At 38.4% G+C, this 23923-nt stretch overlaps 1 protein-coding gene across 5 annotated transcripts in view; it reads right to left on the reverse strand.

The window, feature by feature from the left end:
- MPP7 (membrane palmitoylated protein 7) overlaps positions 1-23923 on the reverse strand; it is a 279215-nt gene that overhangs the window by 66388 nt on the left and 188904 nt on the right. For all 5 annotated transcript variants that reach the window (XM_042945204.1, XM_042945203.1, XM_042945206.1 and 2 more), the window contains exons 9-11: positions 21590-21664; positions 21181-21377; positions 20626-20690 (exon numbers count right to left, since the gene is read on the reverse strand). In XM_042945204.1, the coding sequence (XP_042801138.1) occupies positions 20626-20690; positions 21181-21377; positions 21590-21664 (337 nt within the window). The remainder of the gene's footprint in view (positions 1-20625; positions 20691-21180; positions 21378-21589; positions 21665-23923) is intronic.

Below are 23923 nucleotides of genomic sequence, written 5' to 3' on the forward strand. Positions count from 1 at the left end.
TTTTAAAAATCATAAATTGTTCTTGCATTCTTTGTTCCCATAAATAAGTAACTTTGGTGTGAATTTACAATGTAAATATTTCATTTTAATAATTATTTTTCATAAAATTTTAAGACAGTTTAGATGGCATTTTATGAACGTCTATGAACACAAAAGGCCCTCCAACAGAGTCAAGGTGACTCACCACCAATTGTAGCAGCCCCAGAAATCACACATGTGAACAAGTGAGATCTGCCTTTCTGGTTCAAAGAAAATAAATACTATAATGTTACCACGTATAATTTTCAAATAGGACAGTTTCAATCTTTGGTTACACTTCTTTGATATAACCAATTTGGTCTCATAACATCAAATATTAATGTATTCCCGATGTTTTTAATAATAAATGAGCTTTCGCTTTGTTTCAATTTTACAGATGTTTGTAGAATGGGAAAAGAAGAATCTCGGTGCAATTGTTTGAATCATCAAATAGGAATATTGATCAGAGGAATCTCAAAAGTTAGAGATTTGAGGAAGGTTCCAGTCTAAAGGTCCTAATTTTTAAAGGAATACACTTACTTGATATCAACAGAGTCAAGAAAACTGCTTAGTTTCTTAAAAGGAGATAAAAATAAACACTTCAATTCTTTTTCTCTCCTTAAATACATGAAAATGTGTTTTTTTTTTAACTTGGGAGAACTACAACACATTGTATGAAAATCATTTTTTGTATCTTAAAACACCGGATTAATTTGACAAAGCTAATATTTAATAGTTCAATAGGTACCTTAGTTACAAGGAAGAAAATATTTTAATGCAAATGAACTTTTTAAGAAGATTAAAAAACCTCACATAGACATTAATAAAAATATGCAGCTGGAAACTATTACACAATGTTAGGCTCCTGCTAACAAAACATTGAAAATTTCCATTAAAATAAACATTTTTAATATAATGCCAATGTTGCTATAATGATAGAAATCATAACTGACATGTAAAAACTATGTGGACATGATCCTGAGACAAAAATATTACTGAAATGATACTTCCATAGTATCCCAATCATCAAATTGTCCCAAAGACACTTAAGGATAATTAGGAACGAACAAATAAACAGATAAAAATCTTGAGAGGAGGTTTAAATTGAAAAGAAACGCCAATATAAAACTATAAAAGTAACTGAGATGTGAAAAGCTGGGGTAGGCAGCTTCTTCTACTCATCTTCTAAAACAATGTCCGAAAAAGAAAAAATCATCCAAGACACATGAACATGACCATGGATTGTATTAACCAACTTTACGTATGCTAATTTTGTATAGAAAGTGGAACAAGGCCTTTGAGCAAATACAAAATTCACCTCTGGAATGTTACACGTTTAAAGTTGCTCTCAATAAAACTTAATGTTCAAATGCCATAAACACCCTTGAATAATTCAGCTCATCTCAAGCTAAAAATAAAAAACAGAAACTCAAAGTACCTAGTGAAATCATGGAAGCTAATATAAGATACCAGTTTGCAATTTCCAAGAAAAAAAAAAAAACTACTTCGGTCTTAAAAAGTTTTCCTGATACCACTGACAACTTCTTTTTAAAGCATAGCATAGTATTACCACAAAAAAAGAGAAACCATATGAGAATTTAATTTTCTGCCAGCCAGCTAATAAAGAAATGAGTTTTTACTTATTTTACATGCTTTCAAAATTATGAGAAAATACAGTATGCACACATAAAATTAAATATAAAAATATAGTCCTAAAAAGAGGAGAAATTGATTTTAAATTTTAATATATTTTTTTAAGTTGAGTCTATGCAACCTAAAATTCTCCAAGCAGGAATGGTTTCTTTCTGTCAGAGAAAATATTTCCAAGTAGTATTCCAGACATGTTGAGATTATGCAGAGTTCTTGTTCAAGAAAGAACCTGTACCATTTTTAAAAGAATGCTTCTAAATGTTCTCTTTGTATAAATTTTACTTTTTGGAAGAATATTAAGGCAGTATATTTAGACATAACTGTACTTACCTACAAAACATTCTTTAATAAAATGTCTTAATAATGGAGCAAATGGGAATTTTTACTAGTTTTATAAAATAGGCAGTGTAACTGGTTGAGAATCAATGGTGCTTACACACAGAAATAAGAAATAGGATTAGGAAAAAAAACACACACACAGAAGTAGAGATAGGTAAATAATAACATTTAAAAGAACAGCAAACGTACAGTTGTGTTTATATTGAACTTCATGGTAAATGCTTCAGTTATTTTAAATAGAAAGAACAGTCTTAACTTACAGAAGTCCCCAAATTGATTTTGTTTTAAAAGAATGCATGAAGTACTCCAGTAAGGCCAGAAGTGGAGAAACTGATGATTTTTCAGGAAACCATTTGCAAGAAATTATGTTTGAAGACAGACGCATGATAAGGATGCATGGATTATAACACGATGTCTATAATGAATTAACCAGAGTAAAAACATTCTGTAATTCTTACCAATGTAAAAAAATATTCTTCATATAAAGTATTCTGTACTACATTAGGAAAAAGGAGAGAATCTTCAAAGCTGACTATTGTACTCTTGAGAAACAATGGCTGTATAGAAGCCAACACACACACACACACACACACACACACACACACACACACACACACACACACTTCCACACCATCCACCAAAGCTAAACGAAATTTTCAAGAGCTTGTGAGACGAAATTAATTACTCCTAATTATTCATATATTTATATAAATATAAATGGTTTGACAATCTTTATATACAGGCAGCCCTTGACTCACAGGGATTCAACTTTAAAAGGTCCAGGTTTTACACTTCATATTTACAGCATACTATCAACTTATCTTCATGTTACTGCCATAAAATTTTATGCAATTAACACAACTTACACTGCCTGCTCAGTGAGCTTTTTCCTTCCTTCCAATAATAACAGCTAAATCTCTTTTATTGATAAGCAGACCTCTAAGAAATGCAGCATGTTACACATCAGTAAGAATCATCCCACACAGTGTACATTTGGATCACTGACAGCTGATTAAGTATGGTTTTACAATATAATTCTTATACAAACAGACATTCAATTCTTGGAGTATTATAATGTTACTTCTTTTGAAAGAGTCAAATTAGATCATTTTTTGACACAGAATGTCAAAAATGTAATGGTCTTGAGGTTAAGGGCTACTTATGTATGTTATAACGTGCTTGATTTTATGCACTTCAGAGAAAGTGAATATAATCAGATGTATTCACTGAGCTACTGGCCTGATTTAGATCAATAGCTGTCATGAATCTACAAGCAGGCCCTGGGTAGCCCCATTTTTGGTCCGAGGGTATTGTGTCTACAGGGTAAATCACTTCTGTTTTTCCTCTCCTTCTGTAGACTCAGGAGATAGAGTGTGAAGGAGGATGAGGTGCAAGGGTGAAGTTCTAAAATAAGCCAGAGTCTCAGAAATTTTTCTTAATTGTCCTTGGAAAAGTCCTCCTGAGAAGTCTAAATTTCTGGAAACTCCCTTGACTATTTTCCAGAGCTTTCCTAGAACTGGATAAATGTGCTATGCACCGAGGATGGATATAGACCCATCCTGTGTACATGGATATTCTTTAAAACTAGTGGCACTCAATGTATATGTGAAAGTTGTGGTATCTGTTGGGATTTGATGTACACCAGGGTACTATGGTCATTTGTACGATACAGTGACCAAAATGTCCCAAAACCGTCTAGTTGACTTGTACTGTTCACACTACTTCTGTTAGTAAGAAAAACACTGATGGGAAATAACAGATCTCCAAAGGGTAAATTTTTCCTCAATGTGATAATTACCATAGACATAGAGGAGGAGAATGTTATGGTTAATTTTATGTGTCAACTTGGTTGAGCAATACTGCCCATATAGATATTTGTGCCAGCATTATTCTGATGTTTCTGTGAAGGTGTTTTTTTGGATGCGATTAACCTTTGGATCAGTGAACTTCAAACGAAGCACATTACCTTCTATAATGTGGGTGGGCCTCAACTAATCAGTTGAAAAAAAAAATCTCCCCTAAAGAAGAAGGAATTCTGCCAGCAGAAGGCCTTTGGACTCAAACTACAACTCATTTCTGGGTCTCCAGCCTGCTGGCCTAACCTACAGATTTTGACTTACCAAGCCTCCACAATCATGTGAGCCAATTCCTTAGACTCACACACACACACACACATACACACACACACACACTCACTCTCTCTCTCTGTCTCTCTCTTTCTCTCTCTCTCCCTCTGTGTGTGTGTGTGTGTGTGTGTGTGTGTGTGTGTGTGTACACAGTTGCCTGAATAATATAAAGGATTAGAAGGGAAATGTTAAAATTTTAGAATAAACTAGCATTTCTTAGTGAAGAAATAAATTACACTTTAATATCATTTAGAATAGAGAAAATCAATGAAAATCAAACAATAAAATTGACAAACCGTTAACATACATAGATCAATAAAAAAAGAGAAGACACAAATTATTAACTTTAGGAATGAAAGAGGGGACATTGTTACCAAGAGGAAATAAAAAGATTTTAAGGGAATACTATCAATAGCTGTATGCCAACAAATTGGATATTCTAGATGAAATAGAGAAATTACTAGTGATTTATTACTCAAACTGAAAAAAGAAATAGAAAATCTGAATAAACCTTTAAGGAGCAAAGAGACTTAAATAGTAATCAAAAAACTTTGCAAAACGAAAAGCCCAGGACCAGATGGCTTCACAGATGAATTCTAGCACATGTTTAGAGAATAAGTGACACAATGAAACAAATTTATGAACACTTTAAAAAAGTGTAGGGAACACTTCCCACTCCATTACATGAGGCCAGTATTATCCTGATACCAAAGTCAAAGAAGTCACTAGAAAAAGAAAGTCTATAGACCAATATCCCTATTCCTCAAAATACTAGCAACCCAAATGCAGCAGCATATATGAAGGATTATATCTCACGAGCAAGTGGGTCTTGTATTAGCAATGTAAGGTTGGGGTCAACATATAAAAGTCAATCAGTGTTATACGTCACGTTACTAGAATGAGGAAAAAAGCCACATGATCATATCAATTGATGCAGAAAAAGGATCTTCTACATACACGATAAAGTATTCTTCAAATAGAGATGGTTTCACTACTTCCTTGCCAATCTGGAGGACTTTTATTTTTTTCCCTCGCCTAACTGCTCTGGCTTCCACCTCCAGTACTATGGTAAATGAAGAGACCAGAATGCACATCCTTGTTAGTTTCTGATCTTAGGGAGAAAATTCTCAGTCTTTCACCATTAAGCATGCTGTTAGCTGTTGGGTTTTAGTAGATGCCCTTGAACAAGTTGAGGAAATTCCTTTCTATTCTTAAGTTTTTATCATGAGAGGGTGTTGAATTTTGTCAAATGCTGTTCAACTCAACCATCTACCAACTGTTCATCAAGGTTGCGGGTACCTCCCACATCGCTATATCAAAGGTTGATTCTCTTCCCTCACCTTATTTGAGCACTCCTTCCCTTCCTACAACTTCTCTTTTATTGGCTCCTAGAAAAATCACATCCCTGGATATCCTTCTATTTCATTTATGGTTCTTCTCTTGTCCAAGCCTACATCCGCTCCCTGGTGATCTCATCCAGCTTCATGGCTTTAAATCTTACCTAACTTTGACAACTTCTGAATCAACAGCTGGAACTCAAAACTGCCTATCCAGTTGCCTATTGAACAATTCTATTTGAGTATCATAAACTCAGCATATCCCACAGAGGACCCTTGATTTCCCCCCACCCCAAACCTCTACTCCACAGTCTCCCCCATCTCAGGAACTGGTGACTCCACCCTTGCAGTTACTAAGTCCAAAAATGGTCTCATCCTTGATTCTCCAACTTGTCTCAAAATCCTGTCTTATCTGCAGAATGTATCCCAAATCTCATATCTTATGATTACCTCCGCTGATAATATTTTGTTTCCAGCCACAATCATTTCTTGCCTGGGCTCCCACATAGCTCCCTGTCTCTGCCCTTGCTCCCTTGCAGTCCCTTCTCAACAGACCAGCCAGAGTGATCCTTAAAAATGCGTCAGGTCATGTCATTGCTCAGAACTCCTCAAGGATTTCAAATCTTACACACAATGAAGAGCCCCTCTGTCCCCTTCCTCTCCACTACCATTCTGTTACGCTGCCAACCTCAAGTCCTATCCATCCCGTGTTCATCGGTCTCCTTACTTGCCCTTGGATGTGTCAGGGTCCTGTCTCAGGGCCTTTGCACATGCTTGTTTCACTCCTTGGAATTCTCATTCCCCACAAGGCTGCTTTTCAGTTTTTTGCTCAAACATGACCATTACACAGAGGCCTTCCTTAACCACTTAATAGAAAGTTGAAGCCCAGGGTGCCTGGATGGCTCGGTCAATTAAGTGTCCAACTCTTGATTTCTGCTTAGGTCTCATGGTTTGTGAGATTGAGCCCCATGTCGGGCTCTGTGCTGACAGTACAGAGCCTGCTTAAGATTCTCTCTCTCTCTCTCTCTCTCTCTCGCTCTCGCTCTCGCTCTCTCTGTCCCTCCCCTGCTCACTCTCGCTCTCAAAATAAGTAAGTAAACTTAAAAAAAAAACAAGGAATCTGAAGCCCCATTTCCCCAGTTCCTCCTGTTTTGTTTCTTTATAGCACTAATTGCCATTTAAGGTATTATATAATTTAGTTGTCAGTCCCCAACCTACCCCCAATATGGAAGCTCTATGAAAGGGTATTTGTTTTGATCTTTGTTGAAACTCCAGTGCCTAGAAGAGTCTAGAACATAATAGGCATTCAATAAATATTAGAGGGGAAAATCCAGAAATACTACTATAATACAGTTATATTTTGTAAATACCAGAAGAAACTGCTAACCAGGGTTAAAGTGGTTGTGTCTTGAGGGAAAAGGTAGGACTAGAAAGGAAAAGGGAAAGATATACTTGTTTTGGGTTTGCAAGACTTGCAAATACTATTTGACTTCTCAATTTATTAAATAGAGCCATATGGCATTCTATTGCCTTCTGACCTACAAAACAGGACTATGAAGCAATTTCATGGGCTTAACCTAATGCATATGTTACTCTAATAAAAATACAAAATTTAAAATTATTTTCAAAAATTTTGATGTGGGGAATACAAAAGAAAACTCAGAAGACAGGAGACAATTCACAGATTTGGCTATGTAGATCTTGAAACGTCTAGATGCTACGAATCTTGGAATAGAAAATGGTAAAAGCCAACCAAAAGATCAGAAGAAAATGTGCACAACAGAGAGAGGGCTTAATATTCATGGCACAGGAGGAGCTCATCTAACTAACAAAAGACAAAGAAATTGATAGAATTATTTGAGGAAAAAAAGAAAAACTAATAAAAAGTCACAGCATTAACACTCACAGTATATTTTAAGGTGTTTACCAGATAATACTTTTATCATAAAACAGTCATTTATGTTAGCATGTTACTTTCGTGAGACCTCCTTTAAACGTCCACTCTTAACTATAGAGAACTGATGGTCACCATCAGAGAGGTGGGGGGGGAGGTGGGAGAAATAGGTGATGGGGATTAAGGTATGCACTTGTCGTGATGAGCACTGGGGCGATGTATGGAAGTGTTGAATCACTACACTGGATGCCTGAAACTAATATTACACTGTATGGTAACTAGCTGGAATTAAAAAAAAAATAAAGAAAAAATAAAGAAAAAAATAAAAAAAATAAAAATCTTGAGGATCTGGCTTTTTAGGGTAAAACAGAATCCCACATAACAGTCAACTTGTTCCATTATATTATATTATTTATAATGTACATAATGTATATAATTGTAGTCTAAAAAAAAATAATAATTTAAATTATATATATAATAACCAGAGGCTATCAAACTTGTTTATCCTGCAAAAGAAAATGTTTCAAATCTGTGGTCCTTATTTGAAGTGTTTCTTTAAAAGAAGACAATCAGAAACACAATTCGTTCATGAATCCTATTCTCTCATATTCGTTTTAAAAACAAGGGTCTTTTTATCGTATGCTTCTCTTCTCAGGCACCTTGCTAGACTCCCTTAACTCAGTCCTCCCTAAATGAACTTCAAGACACGTGAACCTGTGGCAGTCTCTTGCTACACACGTCAGACTAAGCATTTAGGCCAGAAGGAAACACCACCATGATGCGCATATATTAAAACACACTGGCCATGTTTTTCCCTTTGCCACCGGAAAGGACAATTTTCTCTAAGAGCAGGAGCTGAGTGGAATGGATAGCTATAATCTGTCATCAGGGCTTGCAAATTCAGAAGCCTTCAGAAGCTAGACAGGCCGAAAAATCTTAAGTTGTCTTCCATCGACACGAATGCATTTTGCACCACACACTCAGTCCTCGGAGAAACAGGGTGTCCCGTTTTTCTTAAACACAATCTGGCTATATTTATTTCCGCCACATTGGAGAACATGGATCCCAAGGAATGCATCGCTGGTATAACACAAACACCAGCACAGCTGCTAGGAGAACGTCTGCGGACGTCCCGCCTCAGCATGGCAAGACCGTAAGTGGTGGGCACTGTGCTCAACCAGAGACCTTATGCTCCACTTACAGAGTCAGTTGTAACTCAGCTCCAGCCGGTCATCAGAAGATGAAGGCCTAGTGTAGTCAAGTCTTCCGTTTCGTCAAAGGAGTCAGAAATTTTTACGTGGAATTTCTCAAATGTGTGGGCCTAACAAAAATATATATTTTGTCCAAACATAGCCTAAAGACTGTGCACTACCAGTTGGATATGAATCATTGTATGATGCATGATATTCCCATCTTACCGAGATGGTGCCCTCTTCTCGTCTGTAATTGGGTGATGGAGCATGGTCTCCTGGAAACAGAAAGCCCTCTGCCTTTTCCTAAAAATTACTAAGGGGCGTGGGGTATCTGCATGTTTTAGCTCACCTGCGAATGCCAGGTTCTTTTAATCTAAAGCACTCCTGGAGGCTCAGTCCCACCCCATCTAGGCTGCTTTGGGGCTCTGTTCAACCAAAGTCCTTCTGATTTCAAGACTTTCAAGTCTTTACCATCAGCTCCATCATCTCTGTCTACGAATGGGCCCTATTTCCCTCTCCCACTAAAATACTTCTACTTTCAACTACAAAAATGACCTTAAACCCAACTGCTATCTTTCTTTCACTATCCATTCTTATTCCTTGACACCTTGCGACTTAGCTTCTCAGAGTTATCAGTGATTCTAGGTAACAATGGAGCTCTTGCTAGATCGGGTGGCATTTTATCCAGACCTCATTTTCCTGTAGTTTTTCACTGTCCAGGAAGCCAGCCCTTACTGTGGTCTCAGGGTTCCAGGGCACAGCAGAGAAAGAACACACACATTGTGTCACCCAAATCTCAATAGGCCTGGTGCTTTGCAACAGTCACCTCTCCCCATGTTACTCCTTCCACCTTCATCCCCTGCTGCTAACTATAATTCCACCTTACGCTTGGTGCCCAATTCTAACGTCATCTCTTATGGGACCGAGTCCGTCACTGCTGGATGATCATCCCCTCAATCCTTGAATTACAGCATTTTATGTGACTCTCATCAGATACCGCATTACACCACAGTCACTCACTGGATGGATACACACTACCATCTAATTGAGGTTTATGCCCTTCAAGTCAGGGAGAGTAGGTACCTCTCTCTATTTTTGAGGGAGGTAGAAGCTTGTAGTAATGTCTGCCCATCTCTTCACATCTCCCTTTTGGCCAACGGACATTAGCACATGTGATGTGAGCAGAGGCTTCACATACATACTGGCGATTTTTTTCTCTGTTGCCGTCTGGAACCCTGAGATGCTTTACGGGCTAGTGTCCTGGAGGATGAACAACTATAGGACACAGAAACCAGTGGACCCAGTGAGCCCCCTACCCCTCAGACCAACCAGAGCCCAGCCAAACCACCAGACTGCAAAGATTCAGCAAGCTGACACAGACCAGAAGAACCACTCAGCTGACCACAGAATCAGGGCAATAAATACTTGCTGCCTGAAGCCATTAAAGCTTCTAAGAGTGTAAGGAGAAGGGATTAACCAATATACAGAATATTTGGCACACTGTACTGTTCTGAAATGAGTAAAGAACGAATGAAACTTCAACTCCTGTCTGATCATGTACTTCTAGTTTTTCTAGCCTAAAAACGGGAATACTCTAGATTTCGGCATGGAGTTTCTGGTTTGTTTTGTACAATGAAAAACTAAAGGGCAGCATGCTGTCAAAGGTCAAGTACAGGCATTCTATGTGCACAGATATATATGTGGAACAGGATGTACCATTCACTGTCTGTAGGTCCTTAGGTGTTTCCCGTAAGCTTTCTGAACTTCAGTTTCCCTTCAGTAAAGTGGAAAAAATACCACCAGTCTCACAGCATTTGAGATAATATATATTAAATACTAAATATAGTATCTGGCAAATTTCTCCAATAACCAAGAGACATTGTCTAAAATCAAGGAGGGTGAAGCAGTCGTCTCGAAAGCTGTGTTTCGCTGTGTTTCCACACAGTCACCTGTCACGAGTGCAAGTAGGGAACTAGTCAGTTACCTACAAGGCAAGGGCGGGAAAGGTCTGATGTGAGATGTAGATGAAGAGAATTCTGACGCCTTTAACAATTTCCAGAGACCTTGGCTTTTGCTTATAACATCCCTTGGCGTGGCCACGCTGGAAAATTTTCCCTTCCGATACAGATTAGCGCCTTAATCATAGGCTTAGTTATAGTTGGGGCTGTCCAATCAATGGTTATGTAGAGGGGTGTTATGCGAAGAATAAATCATTAGAAGACAAAACCCAAAAAGTTACTTTGGAAGAAGTTATTTCGAAGCTTCGACTAATTAACAGCTAACCAGATAATTTAGAAAAGTCCAGCTGCTGTTAACTACATAAAATGACTTCACCACAGTTTTCATCTTCTATCCAAAAACATATGATGATTTACAAAAATACAGCATCCGGAGAGCTTCTTGGACAGCACCACAAAAGCACACTATGAATTCCTTTATGTCCAACCCACTGAGCCTGTTTCACATAAAGGTTCATGCTACCCCCCCCACCCCACCCCCCCACTGGAACATCAGAGCATGCTAGGGCGGATATGCTCATTTAAGATAAAACAACATCATGGTTTTGAAGAAAGCAACAGAAAGAAAGAAATCCTCTTCCATGACCGATTGCTCACCTATATAGGTTCCACTGTGGCTACCAGCATATTCAGCATCTTCTGGATGGAGGGTAAAAGCATACAGAACAAAAGCCGAGAAATAAAGCAGAACAGTTAGAGAAGCCCAGCCACAGATGCAAAAAATAAATCACTCAAAACGATTCTGTAAAGCACAGCGTCAACCAGCCCTCACAATGCCACTCTTAAACATAAAACATTTTGTTTTATATTTAAGTTTCGAGTCATGTTTCAAAACATCATGCGATTTGTTTTTTAACCTTCCGCAGGGGTTACCTGATGCAGTTCCAAGGAAATTATAAAAGGTCTGCCTACGATGTTTCTACTTTTCACAGGTAAGAAAATCACCACACTGGATCCCCAAAGTGAACTTATTTTTGTAAATCAGGCTCTTGGATAATATGTAAAATACAGAACTTATTTCGGCTCTCTGGATTAGAGAGAAAGGTTACAATGAAGACACAGTCTTTTCTTTTGATGGGAAGACATTCTGTATCGGGAAGAACTAAAGGCAGAATATTTCTATTTTGATTTTGACTTTGAAAAATGAACAGAGGAAAGCAGTTTAAAACAAACAACGTGCTACTCATTATTTCTTGGAGTTAAATGAAAACTGGGTTACGCGTATCTTCAAATTTTAATTTAAGTAGCGGGGCACTTATTGCTTTAGAACCCTAATCTTCGCATCAATGTACTTCTGGAACTGAGAACACAGCTTGTGCATACGTCAAATAGTTGAGAAGATGCCCCTGACATCCTTATGTTAAAGTGAGGACGTCAATATATTTGAACAGCATTGAGACTATTGGCAGAGAATAAAACAATGTACTGTTGCAGATTACTTTCTATATTTCTGCTATATGAAACAAAAATAGTGCAGTTCTTTCTAAAACAAAGTCCAATCATGATTTTCAGTTACTGTAATGTCAAGAGGGACGTCTGGATGTACAAAATCTTTTATAAACTACTTGCTATGTTCAATTTAATCTGCCCAGATGTGTACTAAACAAAATTAGTAGACTACGCCAGGGAAACTTTTATACATGTACCTTTAATTTCCTCTGAGAAGCACAAAGAAAATGAGAAAGCAAATGATTAAATGTGCAGAAAACACAAAGTAGGAAGAAGATGCATCTAAGGGAAAAAAAAAAAATCCACCTACCACACTCAACTGTTTCCACATCTTAGAAAAGCCAAAGGGGAAAAAAAAATGTATTTTAAATATTTCAAAGTTGTTAGTCAACAAATAAATAGAATTCATGAAAACCTACATTTTAGACTGCACTGGAGTCTTGGTCTAAAAAGAAGGTGTATACCAAAAGCAGTAAAAGCACAAGCCTTCATTCAGCTTATTAAGTGCCCAAATGGGAAAAATAATGAGGAAAAAACTTTTTTTTTTTTCAAAATAACACCTTCAACAGGGGATTATCTTCATAGCACAGCTCTGTCTGTAAACTAATCTATCTATTCAATACATAGGATGCATACTTAGACAACCCTTAAAACGCCCTTAAAATGTCTAGGTACCCTATAAATTTAACAATATTCTGGCAATTATCAACTTATTACAAATATGAAGTGAGTCAGGCAGAACCCTTTACGTCTTTTTGTCTATATTATTTGATGAAAAGTATTTTTTTGATCATGCATCCTACTGTGTTTATTTTTTTTTCAATATATGAAATTTATTGTCAAATTGGTTTCCATACAACACCCAGTGCTCATCCCAAAAGGTGCCCTCCTCATGATGTAAAGTATTTTTAAAAAAACAGTCTAAAAAATAGTTGTTACTAATAGGACAGAAATTTAAGAGTTGCCTTTGACTTAGGAGACTCACCTTCGGTTAAAGGTGGGAAACAAAATCTGGCAATTTAATAGCAGCAAAATGTAACCATGAGTCAAGGGAGAGCATATTTTGCTAAGAGACCTTGTAGAATGAACAGGACAGTTCTCTGCTCACTTCTCTCTCTAAACAGCGGAGTGGGCCAAAGGAAACACTTAGGAGAGAGTGTGCACCATTTTATTTTTATCTTTCAAATACCTATGGGTCCTCCAACTACATTGGTTCTATCTGAACAGCATTAGTAAAAATGGCAAGCACATCGTGTGATTCAGGCTCACATGATAAGTCACCCCAAGTTGTGAGTTTATCTACACTCATTTCTTAGTAGCTGTGAAATGCCATGTACATCTAAGGCAAGTTATCAGGAAACAAATAATAAACTTTGCAATGTGGATTAGGACAAGCCAAGCAACTAGGCTTAGTGGAAATAACACAAGCTGTGCTTCAGATGGGTCAATCCGCAAACTCAGACACGCCACCGTTAAGTGGATTGTTAAACAGAAAGTATGTTTTCTGATAGGAACAACAGGACTGAGTGTTGCACCCCGATTACAGAAACAGTGTCGTGTAAATCAGATGACAAGAGCCATGGATCACACACACACGTGCAAAAAAATAAACATCGCCATATCACATAGAGTATGGTATGTTTCATATTCTAATAAAAGGTTGTACATTCTCAGAAGAGTATTTCCTCCACACTCTTACGTAGGAAGAGAACGATATTTTCTGCATGGTACACACGTGCATATACATCCAAGCAAGCAACATGCTTAATAGACATCCAACAGGAAAAGCAAAGAACACTTTTCCTTAACACTTCGCAAGTTCGAACAAAGAGGAAAATATACAAAAGGCTGATCCCAGAAGACACTTGGGATTACTGCAGGATTCTCAACTATGGTAAGGCACTGTTCTGTGCGCTTTAAATGCATAAACTCACTGAATTCTCCAACAACTCCGAAGCCAGTGCTATTATCTCCAGGTTACAGATGGGAATCAGAGGTACAGGGAAGCAAAACACTCTTGGATGTGGACCCACACGATCTGGCTCCAGAGTGTGTTTTTAACTACTATACTATACTAATCACACCAAAATCACTTTTTAAATTACTCTAACTTCAGGCTAGGAAATACAAGTCAGGGGAGAGGTCAAATGAAGTAAGTTTCTTTTAATTTTCCTGTCTACTCCCACCATCTCCCAGCACACCAGCCTCTCGCCCCCTCCTCCCCCAAAGCTTGAGCCACCCAAGTGCGTGTCTCCTGACCGGAGAGGTACAGGAGACTCTTCCCGGCATTACCAGGAGTCCACTCTCCACATCAACACTGAAGAGCTGGATGGGAGAACTACAAAAATCACCGAGGAGAGGCCAACAGGGTCACAAAGAGTAATTTTGGCAGTCTTCAGAGAACAGAGTGGAAAAGGCTCTCGTGAAGAGCATCTGACGAGCTCAACGTAACAGGGCAGGGGGAACTTTTCCATGCTGCTGGATGCTACTCTATGTAGAGCAATGTCAGATACTCTTGACAAGAGGAGAAACTGTGTCTATATAGGTGTGATAGCATTTACGGGGGCAAAGTTAAATCTCCACCCTAGAAGCTGCTTTCTTATGCCCCGCTCTGCCCCTATGCAATCTTCCCTAAAAGTCTGTAATAATCCACGACCAGTGACCACACCTCTAATTGTGAAGCAACTCTTTCTTACCTGCATGGTATTGGGTCCCCACGACAAAAGGCAAGAAACAGTATGGCGTTAGAACCCCTCATATGGAAAGGCTAAACGCACACACCCTGATAGTGTTTTAGAAGCAACATCTTCATTCATGGAAGTAGAACACAGTCTACTGAGATGAAAAGTGAGCAACAATAACTAGGCCGTCAGCTCAACCATCTCATGGCATGAGCAGTCAGACATGCAATTTACAGCTTAGTTCATCTCCACCTCTGTCCACACAAACTCTCACCTCTGGCATCTCCCCAAAAAAAGCAGTAAACATTAGGGGAAAAAAAGCCACATTCATTATTTTTTAAAACCCACCAGTATTGAGAAAATATTTGCCAAAGTTTCAGGCATACAAATTTAACATAAGAACATAAGCAATCTACTTATTAATTTCTGAATTAAGTTTATGTAGGAACATAATAAATAAGCATTGTTTAAGATGCCAAGAGGAAGGAGCTTACTCAACTTGAAAAGTTGTATTATAACAACCTGTAGAGTACGGTTATGTATATTATTCTCAAATTTTTGGCCTTCCAAGATACTGGTACCATGGAGAGAGAATTCATTTGCTTACTCAGTGTTTAAATCGTGCTGTTGGCAGGGGTGCCTGGGTGGCTCAGTCGGTTGAGCATCCAACTCTTGATTTTCGCTCAGGTCATGATCCCAGGGTCATGGGATCAAGTCCCGTGTCGGGTTCTACACTGAGTGTGAAGCCTGCTTGGGATTCTCTCTCCCTCTCTCTCAAAAATAAAAATAAAAAACAAAACTAAAACTAAAACATTTAAATTGTGCTGTTGGTTGGTTGTGATCTTTAATCCCCAAAATGCTTGTCTTTGAATGAACTCAGTTATATCCTGTTTGAATTCAATATTAAGTATTTATCCAATTAAACAAATATTGGCTTTGGTTCCAATTAAATATTTTCTTTTGTATCCACATGACAGCAGCCACAACTGGTTAAAACAAATTCTAAATATGGCATTTTGTGTTTTTACATTCTAATCTTGAAAGGTCAAAAAATCATACCTTCTGGGTTTTAAGAGTTCTATAGGGGCACCTGGTGGCTCAGTCGGCTAAGCATCCGACATCGGCTCAGGTGATGATCTCATGGCTCCTGAGTTCGAGCCCCGCATCGGGCTCTGTGCTGACAGCTCAGAGCCTAGAGCCTGCTTCGGATTCTGTGTCTCCCTCCCTCTCTGCCCCTCCCCAACTCATGCTCTGTCTCCCTCTCTCTCTCAAAAATAAACAAACATTAAAAAAAATTAAAGCATTCTCAAGAACTGTTTTATAAAAGAAAAATTTTCAATTAATATTATTCAATCAGCAGTATGAGAAATTTTCAGGTATTTATGCTTTGATAACTAGAAAAGGAAATTAATTACTGTAAATGAAGATCATACTGGAGTATTCTCCTGTAAAATACACTACTTGAATAAGAAGAGCCTTTTCTGAATACCATGTAAACCAGATTTAAATATGTTATGGGGCACTGCGGTGGTTGTATCAGTTAAGCATCCAACTCTTGATTTCAGCTCAGGTTATGGTCTCACGGTTCATGAGATCGAGCCCCGCACTGGGCTCTGTGCTGACAGTGCAAAGCCTGCTTGGGATTCTCATATTCTCTTTCTCTCTCTTTCTCCCTCTCTCTGCCCCTCTTCCCAGTCATGCTCTGTCTCTCTCTCTCTCAAAATAAATAAACATTTTAAAAAAAAAAGAAAGAAGTCATATGCTATTGAGGTCAAACTTATTAATGTTTGTAACTGTTAGGAAGACAATTCTTAACTTATACAGTTTAATTTCAACAAAAGGGAACAGACAATATTTTGATTAAAGAAAATCCTGTTTCTTTTTAAATGTTAGGTGATATCATACTGCTTTATATACATGCAGCTGAACTATAAAAAATAAGGTTTTGGCAGAAAACCATATAGAGCACTTTAAATTATAGCGACACAAGAATTGCAAGCTGCCAAGCGTCAATCACGAAAACTACTCCTGTATGTTACTTGACAATAAGATATACTCTGAACTCATTTCCAAAACACTTAACCTGTATCTGTCATGTAATAATCTTTGAGCTGGCTGTGTCACAGAAAACCTATCATACTTCTAGGTCTGCTCTTCTCCGTGACTAATGTAAATCCACTGTGTAAGAACCTATCATGATGAAAGGATGTGTAAGAACCTATCAGATGAAAGGAGGGAACACAGACTTCCATGACGAATGTCTTTGTTGGGTAAACTATTCTTCGAAAAAAATAGGAGGTGAGTAGAGGAGATAAGTCCCTCTCTCAAGCTTCTAAGATTTAATTACGCTCTAGTTTTAAGAGTTCGTATTTTTCAGGAATGTTTAATTTCAAGGGACAAATTATTTTCTTTGAGAGGCCTATGTTTTCAGTCTGTATTAGATATGCCATGATTCTTAAGGAGAGGAAATAACCGGAGGCACCTGAGTGGCTCAGTCGGTTAAGCATCCGACTTTAGGTCAGGTCATGATCTCGCAGCTTGAGAATTTGAGCCCCGCATCGGGCTCTGTGCTGACAGCTTGGAGCCTGGAGCCTGCTGCAGATTCTGTGCCTCCCTCTCTCTGTGTTCCTCCCCTGCTTGCATTCTGTCTCTGTCTCTGTCTCTCTCTCAAAAATAAATAAAGATTAAAAAAATAAATTTTAAAAAAGAGGGGCGGGGTAGGAAATAACCAAGCACCGAAGATGACTACCACAGAGTTTTGCACGAGAATGCCAGCTTTAAAGTCTGAAGAAGTCAGTATTCTGGCTCTTGATTTTATCTACCATGGAGCCAGGGTCTAGAGCTGTAGCAGAAACATAAATGCAAAGATAATAGTCCTGGATTCTCTGTTTCTTTTTGACTTCTATCTTGACATTGACTGAAGCCCTATAGTTTCAGAGTTTTTCCTCCACGCAAACTTTAGTTATGATGATACACTGTGAGTCAAATAAAGACTAAACCCATAGTAATACAAGCAATTATTTTGTGAAAAAAGTTAACTGGTCAATTTGATATATATTACCTGAGTCATTATCCTAAAATTCAATGTTTAACACTATCTCCTAGGTTTTAAGTGTACTTGTAAAATTTAGTACAGAAAATTATCAACGTGACTATTTTTTAGTAAGTGTATAAACACCAACATGACAGAATTCTTTTAAAAACATTTACATTAAGTTAGAAACTTTTCTTAACACCTAGTCTGTGAATTATTATTCAAAGTCATATGAATAAGGGGCACCTGGGTGGCTCAGTTGGTTAAGCATCCCACTTTGGTTCAGGTCATGATCTCACAGTGAGTGAGTTCGAGCCCCTCATCGGGCTCCATGATGACGGTGCAGAGCCTGCTTCGGATTCTCTCTCTCCCTCTCTCTCCGACCCTTCCACTCGCTCGCTCTCTCACTCTCTCTCAAAAAATAAACTTAAAAAAACCTCCAAAGTCATGTAAATAAAAGATTTTATATCAACTTTATTTTTTTTCATAGCATTATTCTGTAATTTAGCAAAGAGCATGATAGATGTCTTATCCTAAAAATCCAAGTACCGAATGTTGAAGTCCAGGAAGTGTTGGGTCAAATGGCCTTTACAAGTGTAGTTATATAAACAATCACTAACAAATACACAGATTACAAAACAAAGTGCTTTTAAATGACTTTAAAAATGTTCAGAACCAGTATAATAATTTAGAGATTTAGGAGACAGCATTAAAAAAAAAAACTTCGAATGGAATTTTATTTAATTTTTTTAAATGTTTATTTATTTTTGAGAGAGAGAGAAAGAGAGAATGTGAGCAGCAGAGGGGCAGAGAGAGGGAGGGAGACATGGATTTCGAAGCAGGCTCCAGGCTCTGAGCCATCAGCACAGAGCCCGACGTGGGGCTCGAACTCATGAACCGTGAGATCATGACCAGAGCCGAAGTCAGACGCTTCACTGACTGAGCCACCCACGTGCCCTTCAAATGGAATTTTAATTGATAATAAAAGTCCTAGATTCCTATTTAATCTCCACAGAACTATACTGTCTCTTTGAATAAGGCCATATTTTCTATTCGCTAGTGATCTGGATAATATTGACGAGATTTGTTTTTATTTAAAACCAGAGAACATCTGTAGATGAGAACAACTAATGTGTCTGTCCATGAATCAAGTCTAGTTTTAAAACAAGAGAAAAGATGGAAGTGAATGGAGAATCAGTGAACATTCCTAAATGGTATTTTTAAGAGGCAGAAAAAGAAAGAAAAAAAAAACCCTCAAAACAAAACAAAACAAAAAACCCTAAAAGATAAAAGCATTTAGTAATTTTGGAATAAGTATTTCTCAGATTCAAATATTAAGGTATTGTCATATAAAAAACTATGCATATTAACAGACAAAAACCATTCATTAAATCAACACCTCTACATAAACACACACATACACACACACACACAACCCCTCTCATATTCACACACATTTATACTAAAACCAGTTTGAGGAGAGCTATTACAAAGACAATACATACCTACTCTGTGTAGTTCTTTAAAGAAACATATTTATAAAAACTTCCACTAAATGAGAATTCATAATTATATCAAACTAGACATTTCTGAGCTGCCTAAGACTCAAGCAAATTGGGAGTATGGATCCAGATTCAAGTAGAATTACATCGATTTCCTTTTCCAGTTACACACACTTTATCCCATATGCACCAAATATCTTCGAAGGGGGCAGGCCCCAGTTTAGAAATCCTTCAAAGAGCAAGTCAGGTGGATACCCCACAGCCCCTGCCGGCGAAAATTCATCACACTTAAAAACGATGCAACATTCTGGTGAAGCTGTAAGCTTTCTGATGTCACAATCCATGTGGCATTCTATGACAAGTGTGTTTTCCTTCTGCCCAGACTTAACGGAGCAAGAACAAGCAGGCTTTTGAATCCGTGCTCCACTTGAAGTATTTGCTTGCTCTGTGAGATTTATACTCGACTGTAGTTTGGCTCTCTTATAATGTAATTCCTGGGCTATACGCGTCTACAAACTGACAGAAATAACAGGAGATGTGAAAAATGCAACAATACTAAAACCAGATGTTGGTGTAAAATTCCAGGACCATTTATTTGTGCATTCTGCCGTTTAATGTACAATCTCTGTGTTGAAAACAAAAGGCTTTTTTTACTCTGAAAATGCCTAGAACCAGGAAACGTTTAGAGGAGATGAAGTAGGGAATTTATGGGACGGGGATTTGACAGGGGTGAGGTGTGGGGAGTAAAGAGAAGCTGAGAGAAGGGCAGTATGAAGCCGGGGGGGGGGGGGGCGGTGAGCTGGGGGGTGGGGGGGTAGGGAAATGCATCTAAATCCACACTATCTTTTTCAGTAATCCTACCTCGTCCTTTTTCTGCTCTTATTTTGTTTTAACCTAGTCTCGTAACAACTCCAAACAGGCAGGTTAAAGGTCAGAGTTCCTGTGATTTCTGGATAAGCAAGGAAGAAAGAAGAACAACTGTTCTTAGGCACAACAGCCTTTGTGCCCAAGAAAGTGGTGGGTTTCCTCCCCCTAATTTGACCAAGAAGTATCCTCCCCAAACCTTCCAGCTTGGGAGAAATCAAAGAGTTGCACTTCAGGTGACATTTGAAAAACACCTACATTCAGGAGCCAAGGAGAGTAGTAGTTATTTTCTTAAAGTGTGAGCCATGGGTTTATTATAAACACTGCAAACACCCCTCTCTTCCAAAGATTCACTTCAATATTCTACTATGAATTTCTTATTTGTTTGGCGGCCATGAAACGATGACCCCAAAGCTATCACAGGGCAATATGAGCTCTCGTTCTACCACAAACACCTGCTTTAATAGTCAAAAATAAACAGCAAGATTTGGTTACTCTGCATTTTTATTAACAAACTTACATGATTTCCTGTTGGAAACTTTCAAGGGCTGAACTAATATTTCTGGTCGTCTCAGAGCCAATCTCCTGGGGGAAAAAGAAGGTCAATGCCTATCAATTTTCAGTACAGATCCAAGATTAATATAACACCAAAATATTAAAAGTCCCAAGGAAAAAAAAAAAGCGGGAAGCCAGGGGAAAAATGGACACAATGCAATCTATTCAAATTTAAAAAATGAGTCCTCTAACTTCCAAAGTTTTAGAAATCCTCCCCACTCCCAAATCACTCTTCCTCTTTTTCCATCTTTCACATCAGTACAGCTTCGGATATTAATGTGCTATTTTTCCATTTGCTTCATAACAAAAACCGAATATGACCCCGGTACTGTCGTGTTATTTTTGGTCATTATTCATACTTAGTTAGACAAAACAGAAACCCAAACCTGGGGGGGGGGATAAAGGATTCCGAAGCAAGGTTTCAGTGCTTATTTTATCACAACTATCCTCGAGTGATATTTTGCAGAGAACAAAAGGTCACTTGAAGCAAAAGCCCAGTAATGGTGCACCAGTTGCTCACCTTTCCTGGAAATGCCTTGAGGGAATCAAGCCTGCCCTGGGATTGGCATCACCTTCATGTGTCGCTTGCCACCATGTTGCATCATCTTGGCTCATAATCTGAAGGATATCTCCCTTTTTGAAAGAAAGCCCAGCTTCCTTACATGGAATCGCTTTATCCTCATTAGGGTCATAGTCAAAGAGGGCTTTGATAAACATCTGGAAGAAAGTTTCATTTAAACGGAGTAAATACCAAAAATAAATGTGGAGGGGCCAACATTCTCCTTTGATTTAAGAATACGTTTTTTTTTAAAAAGAGATTATTAAAATCCACTTGCTGTGACAAAGAGGATATGTATTAGAAGGAAAAACGTTAGTGCCCGCCCCCCGCCCCACAAAACAAACCCAAAAGCTTCTTAAGTAATGATTACCTTGCCTTCCTTAGACGGCGTCTCCTCTTTGATGCTGGGTATAATCTTAAATGTAATTGCTCCCTGAGACTGAGCCTGATAACAGAGGAAAGACTTATCAGAACACTTGTAGAGCCAAGGAGAAGGCAGGCAAAAAAGGTAGAAAATGGAATGATTCTGAAAATTTACAAGCTTGGGGTTTCTACTCTTAAACCAAACTGAGGAAACTATTTTTGTAGAAATTCCTGTAATATGAGAAAGCACTCAAGTTTGTCAAGTTAAAAAACATGAAACACCAAATCCACATTTACCTCCTGTGCACTTTTCAAATGCCAATGAACATATTACCATCCATGTTGAGCAACTTCATAGAAACACAGAATATGCACAGTGCCTTCTACAGACAATATTATACGGTGAGAACAGATGATGTGCAAGGTTCAGGCTATTACATTTAAGTATCGGCATCCATGTTTTTAGGGTCAAAATACCTGAACTGTCAGCAACGCAGTTATAAATACATGATTCAATTGTATATATATTAGCTGCAAGGCTCATCAGAAAAAAATAATGAAGAACATCCAGTGCTATTAAATTCTGGTCAGTGAGTAAAATACCAAATGTAATAGCTTAATTAAAAGGTAAAGAGAGGGGCGCCTGGGTGGCTCAGTCGGTTAAGCGTCTGACTTCAGCTCAGGTCATGATTTCGCAGTCCATGATTTTGAGCCCCGCATCGGGCTCTGTGCTGACAGCTCAGAGCCTGGAGCCTGCTTCTGATTCTGTGTCTCCCTCTCTCTCTGCCCCTCCCCTGCTCATGCTCTGTCTCTCTCTGTCTCAAAAATAAGTAAAAACATTAAAATTTTTTTTTAAAAAAAAAGGTAAAAAGACATCCATTCTAATTTCATTAAGGCAAGCAAAAACAATACGTGCAATTCTTTTCTGACCATGTCAGATGAGAACAGGTCTCCCTTTAATATACTCTCATGTCATTGTCTATTCCTCTTTTTAGCCTTTATTGTAACTGTACCTAAATAATCATTTATGCAATTATTTTTTTTTCAAAATATTTTTCTTTTTCTTTTTTTTTCAATATATGAAATTTATTGTCAAATTGGTTTCCATACAACACCCAGTGCTCATCCCAACAGGTGCCCTCCTCAATACCCATCACTCACCCTCCCCTCCCTCCCTCCCCCCATCAGCCCTCAGTTTGTTCTCAGTTTTTAAGAGTCTCTTATGCTTTGGCTCTCTCCCACTCTAACCTTTTTTTTTTTTCCTTCCCCTCCCCCATGGGTTCCTGTTAAGTTTCTCAGGATCCACATAAGAGTGAACACATGTGGTATCTGTCTTTCTCTGTATGGCTTATTTCACTTAGCATCACACTCTCCAGTTCCATCCACGTTGCTACAAAGGGCCATATTTCATTCTTTCTCATCGCCACGTAGTACTCCATTGTGTATATAAACCACAATTTCTTTATCCATTCATCAGCTGATGGACATTTAGGCTCTTTCCATAGTTTGGTTATTGTTGAGAGTGCTGCTATAAACATTGGGGTACAAGTGCCCCTATGCATCAGTACTCCTGTATCCCTTGGGTGAACTCCTAGCAGTGCTATTGCTGGGTCATAGGGTAGGTCTATTGCAATTATTTCTTAACATCTGTTATCCCTGCTAAGTTGTCAGCTCTGTGACAGCACTGAATATGTGGCACATATATGAGAAGAATGAGGGAGGAAAGCAAAGAGGAAGACAGCATGAGGCAGATAGGAAAGGAAGGAGGCAGGAAGGAGGGAGAGACAGGAGAATGGGGGGATATCTCTGAGGCTTACTGTCAATGGTGTGCTCATAAACCAGGGCTCTGCTGTGTAAAAGAAAAGAAAAGGCCCTGATTTGTATTGTTTGCCAATTTTCACGGAAGACAGCCAGCTTCCATTTACCAGCGTGACGTACCTAAGTCAAGTTGGGAAAAGCCACATAGACTCAGGTCGTGCAAGCAAATGTAAAGAGCCAGCTCCAGTACAGCACAGAGACTCAAGTAAAGTGAGGTTTTAACAGTACAAATATCAGAATTTTATAACAGGAGTGATTTCAAAGTGGCACTATCATTGTTATTGCTTACCATAAAAGAATTCACAAATCTTTTTAAAAAAATTTTTTAATGTTTATTTTGAGAGAGATAAAGAGCAAACAGGGGAGGGGCAGAGAGAGGGAGACAGGGAATCCCAAGCAGGCTGTGCGCCGTCAACACAGAGCCCGATGCGAGGCTCGAACTCACGAACCATGAGATGAGTTGGACTACTTAACTTACTAAGCCACCCGGGTGCCCCAAGAATTCACAGATCTTATTAGGAAT

Source organism: Panthera leo, chromosome B4 (assembly GCF_018350215.1).
Source record: "Panthera leo isolate Ple1 chromosome B4, P.leo_Ple1_pat1.1, whole genome shotgun sequence".
NCBI lineage: Eukaryota > Metazoa > Chordata > Mammalia > Carnivora > Felidae > Panthera > Panthera leo.